Here is an 11,170-nt window from a genome sequence, read left to right as displayed (position 1 = left end):
GTTAGGGGACAGATCCAACAGAAATGTTTGTTGAGGAGAGAGATGATTCTTTGACCCTGGGCAGTGCTTAGCACAAAGAACATAAGGAACAAGGGTCTCACTGGCTCCTTCGTTCCATCTCTGTGCTCTTCCACAGAGAAGGCAAAGGAAGATACAACAACACTGAACAACAGCTATGGCAGAAACATCACAGCAATTGAGCCGTCGCCAAATGTCCCAACCTAACGAAGGACTGTCAGCGTCACATACCTAAGCACTGCCCTGACTGGCGGTCCAGGTCGAAGCCGTTTGTGCACTGTTGCTGTAAGGAGAGAGAAGAAAAGGGTCGGGTCACCTGCCTTGCATTCTTAGTCACTGCAAAAGCATCACAGAGAGCATTTGGGAAGCGCAGTGGAGTGGGGGAAGGGGAGGGGAGATGTAACACCCGCATGTGGGATAGGTCTCCACTTGTAAATGTTTTCTTACAATCGTTGCACACTTTGCCTTGTTTTGAGATACCCTACACCAGGGCCCCATGACCCCCAGTGTCAGGACTTACGGGTTTTGTCATGCCCATGTGATGAGGAGCAGGAATGACCACATGTGAAGGCACAGTGCAACAGCCCCACTTCCAGGGAAGGAGACTCCCCCAGCGCATCCACCTCCCCTTCAAAGACCCCCAAACCAATGCTTTGTTCCCTAAGAAACGCCCCCCCTCGGTTGTACCCACAAAGCTACATGGTAGATGTGGCCTGTTTTCTAAGCAAAGGGGATGGGTGTGTCCCTTCATCTCAATGTCAGCAAGGCAGTGACACACCTTGGCAATTGGTGACAGTTGTGATTTTACATGTAACCTGAGCTATAACTGATTTATTTTTTTAGGCTTCGACTGGTTTAATCTTGTTTTATTATCAAGACAAAAATCTCATTGTGTAGTCCAGGCTGGCCTGGAACTTGTCTTCCCGCCCCTGTTTCCTAAGTGCTGTGAACTTTTTTGTATTTTTGGCTGTGGCCTGAGTCATCTCTCCAGCCTTGACTAAAAGCTTCTAAAAACCTGAGCTGGGAACAATTTGAGGGCCCCTTGCAGGTGCCTGGAGTCTGACATAGGAATGAGTTTGAAGTCTAGGACTGTATATACCTATCACTAGGCCCCGCCCCCTCCAGCCTCACGGACAGGCTTCCCTGAGCCATGGAGTGATTTGTGAGCCTGGCCTGTGCTACTGCTGAAGGTTCCAAGCCTTAGAGTCTCAGGACAAAGGACTCGGGAGAACCAGGAGTCTATACCACAGAACCCAGGAGATCAGGTTCCAGCCCTGTTCTCTACCTCAGTGCTAGGGTAGAATGGGCTCAAGCTACTTGTTTACCTGGTTTCTAATTCTCACTAGAGTTCTTACTCTCCTTATCCCTTCCCTTTGCCTCAGTTTCTCTATCTATAAAATGGGGTACTGTCAGTTAGTTTTAAGTAGATACAAAGAGGAACTACGTTACTATAAATGCCTACACTAATTGACGTTACCTGTGACCACTGTCTGCTTCAGGACTAGATGTCTTTGTAACTCTTATGACTAGATTACAGGATGCCAAGGTCCCTCTGAGATCTAAAATTCTTTTACATTCTTCTCCAGTCCTCCCTGTCTCCAAAGGCCTGAGTGTGTCAGATAGCCTTTGGATGTGCTTCACTGTCCTTCCTCTTGCTTCACCCCAACATATTTTTTTTTCAGTGCTAGGTATCAGACTTATGGCCCTGTGCATGATGGGCAGGTGCATACCCTTCCTCACCTGCAGCCCTCAGCCTTACTCAGAAATGAGGCTGTCTTTCTTTTCTCTCCATGAGAAGGGCCACACAGACGGGCCTCTCTGAGCCATCTAGAACAGTGGTTCTCAGCCTTCCCAATGCTGCGACTCTTTACCACAGTTCCTCATGCTGTGGTGACCCCCAACCATAAAATCACTTCATTGCTACTTCATAACTATAATTCTGCCACTGTTATGTACTGTGATGTAAAGACCTGTGCTTTCTGATAGTCCTAGGTGGCCCTTGTGAAAGGGTTGTTTGACCACCCCCAAAGGGATTAAAAACTGGCCACAACCCACAGGTTAAGAACCACCAATCTACAGGAACGCCACCATATTATTTGGGGCTGACATACCTGGCACAACCCTCCCTTGTAGCTTTAAAAGTGAGATACTGCAACTGCTCTCAGACCCTTGCCCTGAACTCAACTTCATTGCCCCTTGCACACTCCTCCCAGGGGAAGGGACACCCCCCACTCCGGGTAGCTGAATCACCCAGCCCCACACACTGCACATTGGGATGGTTGGGCCGACACCTCCTTCCTACCTCTTTCACTGGGCATTGTATGGGTGGAAACATACACTAACCTAGCCACCCTGACCAGAAACACATTGAACTACCATCTAAGCTAATGAGTTTCTCTGAGGGATACAAAGGTTTGGAGCCAGGCTGCTAAGATCCAATCCCAACCTTGCCACTTGGAACCTCTACCACCCTGGGCCAACCTGCGTCTCTTAGAGCCTTGGCTATGATCTGTTTGTATGGACGGTAGTAAAGTGAAGTGCAGAGCGTCTCCTGTTCCTGTAACCCTGGGACCCTAAAATGCGTGGCTGGACGCCCTACCTCGGCTTTGTGACATGCTTCTGGACAACTTGAAACCTTACCTGTGCATGCCCAGGATGTGGAAGCCAGAGTATCAGGATGGTAACAGTGAGTATCCTGTGGGCAGTGGAAAACAGAGTGAGTGCCAAGGGATGCCCATGTCTGGGAAACCTGCATTTCCTGCCACCCAGGCATTTACTCGGTGGCTTTACCATGTTCTTGCAAGTGAATAGAGCACACTACTCAGCAGAGCTCAAACGAGCTTCCAGCCCTCTACTCTAACCCCACAAGAGCCAGCCTCTTAACACTTGTTTTGTGTGTTGGGACAGTGAGTTGGGTCACATGCTTGAATACAAGGCTTTGCTGCTTCAGAACAAAAATCCAAAGACCCAGAGCTGTGGCATCAACCAGCTGGCTTGGTCTTTTATCATTCTGCATGGAGACCACCTTAACCTTAACCATTATTCAGACATGACTGCAGAGCCAGGAGCCTCCATGTCCTCAAACCACGAAAGCTAGAAAGTGAGAGGCTCTGTATTTGCGGAAAGTCACTTAACCAGAACGTGGATCCCTCAGTCCACACGTGGGAGAACATCGGCTTGAATGGCCCAAGAACCCAGGGTCCACCCTAGCATGTGGCTTTGAGAACTGTCATCCCAGGAGGATGAAGGCCGAGGAAACAGTGCAAGAAAGGCAGTGGGTAACAGCAGGAAATGCCGTGACACCCTGGCTCAGCCAACATGGCCACCCACAAGCAAGTAAACATCTTTGCCTGTGGGTAATTTGGTTTGCTGTGGCCAACGTTTTGTCTGGTGAAACTGTGGTCACCAATATGCTTTAAAACTGCAAAGTCTATACCACTCACACCCATTAAGATGGCTGTCTGTGCAGCATGCACAGACCTGTGTGTGTTGTCACATGTTGGTGCATGTGTGTAAGGGCATATGTACATGTCTGTGTATTTCTATGGGGGCCAGAGGTTGGTATCCAGCATCTTCCTCAGTCATTCTTAACCTTATACATTGAAACAGGGTCTCTTACTTGCACCCAGAGCAAGCAAACACTCATACACATAAAATAATTTCTTTCTTTCTTTCTTTCTTTCTTTCTTTATTTATTTATTTATTTATTTATTTATTTATTTATTTATTTATTGGTTTTTTGAAACAGGGTTTCTCTGTGTAGCCCTGGCTATCCTGGAACTCACTCTGTAGACCAGGAACTCAGAAATCCGCCTGCCTCTGCCTCCCAAGTGCTGGGATTAAAGGCGTGTGCCACCACCAGCCCTCAGTGATTAAGAGCACCGACTGCTCTTCCAAAGGTCCTGAGTTCAAATCCTAGCAACCACATGGTGCCTCACAACCATCTGTAATGAGATCTGATGCTTTCTTCTGGTGTGTCTAAAGACAGCTACAGTGTACTTACATATAATAAATAAATCTTTAAAAAAGAATAAAGAAAAGAATCTCAAATGTAAAAAAGAAAAAAAAAAGCAAGACAGAAAGCAGCAGGTATAGGAAGAATGTAGAGCGACCAAGCTCCTGTGCATTACTGATGCAGAGACACAGCTGTGTGGTGTCCTCACCTGTGATCCAGCAGACCCACTCCAGATTGCCTTCTCCAGAGAACTGAGTCAAAGACCAGACAGACACCTGTACACACAGGCTCACAGAAGCATTTTAAAGGTGGATACAATCCAAACATCTGTGCATGAATAGCTAAACAAAATGTGTTCTCTCTCTCTCTCTCTCTCTCTCTCTCTCTCTCTCTCTCTCTCTCTCTCTCACACACACACACACACACACACACCAACAGTATTATTCAGACTTAAACTCAAAAGTTGGATAAGATACAACATAGAAAGCTAGGCACATCGCTATGTGCTTGCAGTCCTAGCTGCTCCAAAAGGTTAAAGTGCGAAGGTCACTGGAACCCAGGGGTTCAAAGTCAGCCTAGTAATAGAGCAGAAAGAGAGAACCAACTTACAAAAGTTGTCCTCTGACCACCACACGTGCACAGTCACACATGTCCCCTCCCAAGTAAATGAACGAATGTAATTAAAACAAAACAAAACAAAATAAACCTAGGAGCAGCAACATTGATGAGCTGTGGGGCGTCCTAGTGAGATGAGTGGCTCACAAACACATAAATTTCAACGCACATCAGGTTCCTCAGAGTTTTCAGACTCAGAAAGAAAAATGGTGGTTCCCGGGGTCGTGAGCTTCTGGGCAGGGAGGGGGTGTTAAATAGGTACAGAATTTCTTTAATTTTTTTTCTTTTTTCTTTTTAAATAAGGTCTCATTCTGTAGCTCAGGCTAACCTGCAATTTACAATATGGCCCAGGCTGTCCTCAAACTTGTTGCAATTGTAACCTCAGCTTCCTGAGTATTGGGATTACAAGACAGACATGTCGGCTAACCGCTTTTGTTTTTTGTTTTGTTTAAGACAGGGCCTCATGTAGCCCAGGTTAGCCTCAAACTGGCTATGTAGCCAAATCTATCTCAGAACTCTTGATTCTCTTGCCTCTACCTCCCAAATGCTGGGGTTACAGGTGTGCACCACACAACACTCTGGGTTGTGTGGTGCAGGAGCTGTTTTGCAGGTTAAAGAGTCACCGAGCCTGGTCATATAGCCAAGTGAGCATATGTAACACTACTGACCTCAGCACCTAAAGCAGGAAAGATAGAAGACAGTGTGAAGTATGTGCAGATGAGCCCATCTGTTAGCACACTGTTCAGCTTGCTACCATCTATCCAAGCAGCTACAGCTTGCAGCATAGATGCTGGGCAGGAGAGGCACAGAGCTGTGACCCAGCCACCGTCCACCTGAGCTGGCTGCTTGGTGGCACAGGCCAGGAGTGTAGATTTGCTTTGATTAGAATGTCAAGGGTCAGCAGAGAAAGCTTCCTGAAGGAGGTGATCTTGAGTGTTTCTAGCATGGCTATGAACTTGGGGACCTGGTTGGAGGCTATTATTACCCAGCCAGCACCATGACTCGGTAGTCCCCGCCTTTGCAGAATGAGTGCTCAGTAGATCCCGAGCTCATTCACATCCCTGACCCATGGCTTAGGAGAAATAGCAGTAAGTATGTAGAGGACACAGAGGTGAGGTGGCACCCAGGCACCCAGACAAAACTGAGCCTGACGTGGTACTGGAAGATGCAAACCCACGTCCTTCATGGAGTCCCAGATCCTGAGTAGACAGGTTTCCATTTCATCTAACCGCCTATGTGAGCCAGGTTCTCCAGCACTGGAGACAGCTCTGACCTTATAAAGTGCAGAGCCAATTCCCTGGGCTTTTTGATATTTGCAAGAGCCAGACTTTATATCTGGAAGGAATAAGAGAACAATAACAAATTTATTTTCCAGTCTGTAGATTATGAATTTCAATGTTTTCCTGTTTCTTCTCATGAAGTTTCCTTTCAGGTGGTTATAAAATCCCGGCTCGTTTATGTTGGAGACAGAACAGCTTGACTGCATGCAGTCCAGTTCGAGAGACACTGGAAAAGGCGTGCTAACCCTACCGGCTTCTCCTGCTGCCCCACTCCCCACTCCTTTTGGCGAAAGCTAGACCAGGGCTGGCCAGCCCCAAGCCCAGCCTCCTGGAAGAGCTGTGGCTGGGTCCTGGGGGCCAAATAATCTCCAGGCTAACAGAAAGGCTTTCCAGAAAGAAATCGTACCAAAAATGAAGCATAATTAATACTGGAGAGGAGAAACTGTGTCTCAAAGCTTTCTTTGGTCCACCATCTAAAGGAGGAGGAGGAGGAGGAAGAGGAGGAGGAGGAGGAGGAGGAGGAGGAGGAGGAAGACCCTCCAGCTGTCTGCCAATGACAGACATTGCTGGTCAGGGACGCGGGATAATAATATTAACTATGGCTTACCATAATATGCTCAGCTCGTATGAGCATGCAAGCACCCGTCCCACATGCAAAGACACACAGAGAGAGTGTGTAGATCTATGCAGGGCAGCTATATTTTCAAGAGACACTGGAGAGAGGGAGAACAGATGTCATCCTTAAACTTCCTCAAGGCTCAAGGATTACTTGACTGGAATTGCAATTTCCGCAAAGAACAGCAAAACATTTGCTTACATGCGTCTCTGTCTGCAGTGTCCACTGTTCATTGGCTCGAAACTTCTAGGTCCCATTCCCTCTGTAAATCGCACACATAGAGCAAACGCAGACAGAAGTGTTCGGAGACTTTCTGCTTGTCTCACAGCCGTGGCAGCAAAGCAATTGCTGGTGCCGTAGTCAGCAGTCTCCCAAATTTAAAAAATATGTAGTGTGATATTTTATAAACTGCGCACAAAGTTGCTGCCCTTTCCAAAAAGAAAGAGAAATGGTCTAGAGAAGTTGTCTGCTGCCTCTCTCGAGATGCTGGCTCCTGACGCTGTTAGAAAAAGCCCCACTCCCAAATGAAGACTTTGAGATGGGTGCAGCTTTTTGTAATTAACAGGGTCGTTGCATCACTAGCTAAAAGTCTTTTCCAGTGCCCTGACACAGGCAGAATCTCAGCCATAGCCATTTTCCACCCATCAGATCTGGAGTTAGGTTTCCCAAGTTTGGAGACAGTTCCTGGCGCCTTCCAACCTACCTTTTTAATCCTGGCATATCCAAGATGCGCGGGAGGAAAAGCAACGAGAGGAAGGCAGGATCTGCGGCGGGACCCGCGGGACGGGGCTGCTTGGTTCCAGAAGAGCCGAGCGGGCAGCGAGGAGGGCCGGGACAGTGCCGGGTGCTAGGAGCCACTGCAGAGCCCTCGCTGCCGGCACCTGGTTTCGCTTAACCCCCTTCAGTAATTCAGCATTAAGCCAATTGGAGGAGGAATGTTAAAAATGAACACTTCATTTTCTAAGTATGTTAAACAATGCAAATGGGGCCTCGGTCTGGACACAGCTGGTTCAGATTACAGCGCTCACCAACTGGCTAGACTCCTCACAACAATCTTGGGGCGTCTGCCAGGGCCAAGTGCTCGGCGCTGGGAGGGGAGCGCGGGGCTGGGGGGCGCCCGGCCTCCCCGGGGCGGAGCGGGGCGCGTGCGAGGGGGCGTGTCATCAGGCCCTCTGGCCAAGCGAACTTGAACTCACCACCAAGGCTGCTTCAGGGACGAAAGAGCAGTTGGGAACCAGAAGCTTCAATCAATGACTGGAACAAGCACCGTACCCCTAAGCAAGGATGTGGGGGGTAAGGGCTGATCGAGAAGAGCAGGGAGGTTGTAGGAGAGCAAGCAAAATGGCTAAGAACTCTCCTTGGCCGCCCTCACCTCATTCTTCTTGGGCTTTTTCTTGTTTTAGTTGCTGGGTCTGCACAGTAGAAACTAGCTCCATTTCCTTGGATGCCAGCGAGCCTCTGAAGTCTACATCTTTAGCATTTTCTAATGACACTTTTAAGCAAATGGACTCCTACGCTAAAATGTCGTTGGACTGAACAAGAGCAGCCGGACGCATGTGCTGTGGAAGGTCGGAATTTAATTGACCTGATCTATTTACTATGGGTGTATGGAATGTCTCAGAATAAATTGTATTTAGGTTCATCCCGTTCACGAGATTGCACCTCCTGTCCATTGTTCTAAAAGCTAGAATTATAAAAATACTTAAGGTCCACCAGTACTGCACTAAGGGGGTGAAATAAAGAGAATTTCAGATTGGGAAATAAATAGGAGTAACCAATCAAAATAGCTAGACATCTAAGTGTGCACACGGGCTAGTTCTGTCTGACATTCAAAGTCAGGCAGTGACTGGGAGGGAGGCACTCAAGGCCCTGATGGTAATTTCTGACCAAGGGCCTGTGTACAAGGACCGCAGACTTGGGCCTCATGATGTTGTGTTATAACATGTCTTAAACCGCCAAAGAAGCTCCTCAGACACTGGCATTGAAGGCTTTCCAATATATTTTATAGTTCTAATAGTAGAATCTTGATGATCACATAGACCAATTTGTTTAATATAAAAACTATGATTGTAGGGGCTGTGGAGATGGCTCCGCAGTTAAGAGCATTGGCTGCTCTTGCTGAGGACCTGGGTTCAAATTCCCAGCACCCACAAGGTGGCTCAAACCTGCTGGTAACTCAGTTCCAGGCGATCTGATTTCCTCTTCTGACCTCCAGGGGCACTGCGTGTCTATGTTGTACACAGACATACATGCAAGCAAAATATCCGTATACATAAAATAAAAACTTTAAAAATAAAAAAAAACTTTAAAATAGAAATAAATAAATATCTAGAACTTTTTAAAAGAAGTCAGGGAAAGAAAACGCCAATGAGACCAAAATCTTAAGAAGTGGGTTGTACATCAATCAGACTGAGCTCAGGGACCCAGGTGGGGGAGCTGGTGGAAGGACTGGAGGAGCAGAGGGGGATTACAACCCCATGGGAAGAACAACTGGCTGGCCTGACCACCCAGTGCTCCCAGGGACTAGACCACCAACCAAGGAGCGGGAGCGTCTAGGGAGGGATCCATGGCTCCAGATACATATGTAGCAGAGGATAGCCTTGTCTGACATCAATGGGAGGGAGGTCCTTGGTCCTGTGGATGTGTGATGCCCCAGCGTAGGCAAATACTGGAGGGGTGGGGCAGGAGAGGGTGGGAGGGTGAGGGAGCACCCTCATAGAGGCAAAGGGAAAGGAGGGGAGGGAGATTGTGGGATGGGAGGCTTGTGGAGGGATAACTGGGAAGTGGGATATCATTTGAGATGTAAATGAATAGAATGCTTACAGAAGAAGAAGGAGAAGGAGAAGGAGGAGGAGGAGGAGGAGGAGGAGGAGGAGGAGGAGGAGGAGAAGAAGAAGAAGAAGAAGAAGAAGAAGAAGAAGAAGAAGAAGAAGAAGAAGAAGAAGAAGAAGAAGAAGAAGAAGAAGAAGAAGAAATGGGTTGTGGAGCTGTGTGTGAAGCAGGCCATTAGTACATTAGTGTTGTTAATCTCTTCTGCACACAGTTTGTAAGTTAACAGTGTCATGTGTGTATAAGGACAGGAAAAAGTGTGGTGCGTATGGGCCCAGTACTGACTCAGTACTAGGCGGTGTCTGTCGTCTCCTCGGGCTGCATCCACTGCCTGCTTCCTTCTTCCGAAGCTGCACCATTAAAGACCAAGTGTGCCGCGCAGCTGTCAGACAGCTCTCCTCCACCCGCTATTTTTAACTCTCCAGAGTTTTACATGTGTCCTTATTACATTTTCATATGTTATTCAAACTCTTTCTTTACAAAGTCTGTTATCAAAGAAGCACCAAGTGTGGCCCCCAGACGTGAACTCTACATCTGCTCGAGGTGAGTTATTTGCCAGGATCAGTTCCCCATGAAGCAGTCAGGAGGGCGCAATCTGGAGCAGGGCAGAGTGCTCTGTTTTCCTGTCTCTGGCCCCTTCTCTTTTTCCACAGCTTGGAGCTGCTGCTGACTGCAGGAGTCTTGACTATCACCACCTCAGCTTCCCTGTGTCCCTGACCCCCACGCAGTCCCTTCCAGGCCACCCCTTCTACCTCACAAGCTTTACACTTCCAAAATCCAGTCATCTGGTCCACAGCCTGTGAGAGAGTATGTCAAACATCTGATAACATCAAAACACATTAGCTCCAGCATTTCCTGGTCACCAAACTCTATTTTTAAAAATAAAAAGAGGATGTGGGTATAGTAGCTCACACCCCGAAATCCCAGAAATTAGAAGGCTGAGCTGGAGGATCACTGAGTGTTGGAGCCACGCCTGGGCTGCACTGCGAGGTTTCAGGCCATCATGGGCTTCAGAGGGAAAGCTTGTTCTTGTTTCAAATACCAGAGGGAGACAGGCAGGCAGACAGGCAGACAGACAGACAGACAGACAGACAATTAGGTCCTTTAGTGTGACCCTTGCTGGCCTCTCAGATTATTTCCTTAACTAGGTGTTTTTCTTTTTCACTTGCAAAGTAGGGACCCCCACACACACCATTCCCCTCTCCCACCATCAGAGTCAAATACCATCCTAAAATATAAAGTGACTTCACCAAACATAAGCTGTGTCCTAAACAGAAGAGGCTGCCCGCCGTCTGCAGAAGGGGCCCTTCCTGGTTTCACCCAAGCCCAATTTGTTCACGGTGAGGCTACAAGACAAATGGATAACTTTGTTTTTTTTCCAGTGGCATGGCAGATTTGGGGAAACTTGGAGTTATGCATTTGATGATATAGATTACTGTTAGTGTTAAAGCATTGCTTCCCCTCCCTCACTGAAAACGAATTCCACCAAAATGCCTTCCTCAGAGAATGTGGAAAGGGAGGCTACTGAATGTCCCTCGCCGCCTCCCTGGTCTTCGCTCCCTTTCTCTGGTCCACAACAACAGCTTGCAGATGACGACACAGGGCTCTGTGTAAGGATAAAGAGCAATGGTAGATGGCTGGCCTACCTGTGCAAGGCCCTGGGCTCCACCCCAAAGGAAGGAAGGAGGGAGGGAGGGAGGGAGAGATAGAAGGTGTGCACCTCAGCAAGAAGGGCTCACAGATACAGAGTACAACCTGCAGCCACGCGCCTGCTGGACCGGAGCTCTCACACCCCACCAGGGGCTTACCAAATTGGGCTTTCCTCGAGAAGCTCAGCTATTTGTCTGAGATAGCTCA

The 11,170-nt window shown here is 48.0% G+C and overlaps 1 protein-coding gene across 3 annotated transcripts in view; it reads right to left on the bottom strand.

The window, feature by feature from the left end:
* Positions 1-7,563, bottom strand: part of Fbln5 (fibulin 5) — a 67,480-nt gene extending 59,917 nt beyond the window's left edge. The window contains exons 1-3 of one of the 3 annotated variants that reach the window (XM_052185234.1): positions 7,188-7,563; positions 2,659-2,713; positions 250-301 (exon numbers count right to left, since the gene is read on the bottom strand). In XM_052185234.1, the coding sequence (XP_052041194.1) occupies positions 250-301; positions 2,659-2,713; positions 7,188-7,204 (124 nt within the window). In that variant the 5' untranslated portion in view covers positions 7,205-7,563. Of the gene's footprint in view, positions 1-249; positions 302-2,658; positions 2,714-6,685; positions 6,850-7,187 lie in introns of those variants that run through there. The other 2 variants (XM_052185233.1, XM_052185232.1) reach the window with 2 other exon arrangements.
* Positions 7,564-11,170: the final 3,607 nt, after the last annotated feature.

This window comes from Apodemus sylvaticus, chromosome 6 (genome assembly GCF_947179515.1).
Source record: "Apodemus sylvaticus chromosome 6, mApoSyl1.1, whole genome shotgun sequence".
NCBI classification, from domain to species: domain Eukaryota; kingdom Metazoa; phylum Chordata; class Mammalia; order Rodentia; family Muridae; genus Apodemus; species Apodemus sylvaticus.
Note: the sequence above shows the minus strand (reverse complement) of the source record. Positions and strands in the feature narration are given on the sequence as shown.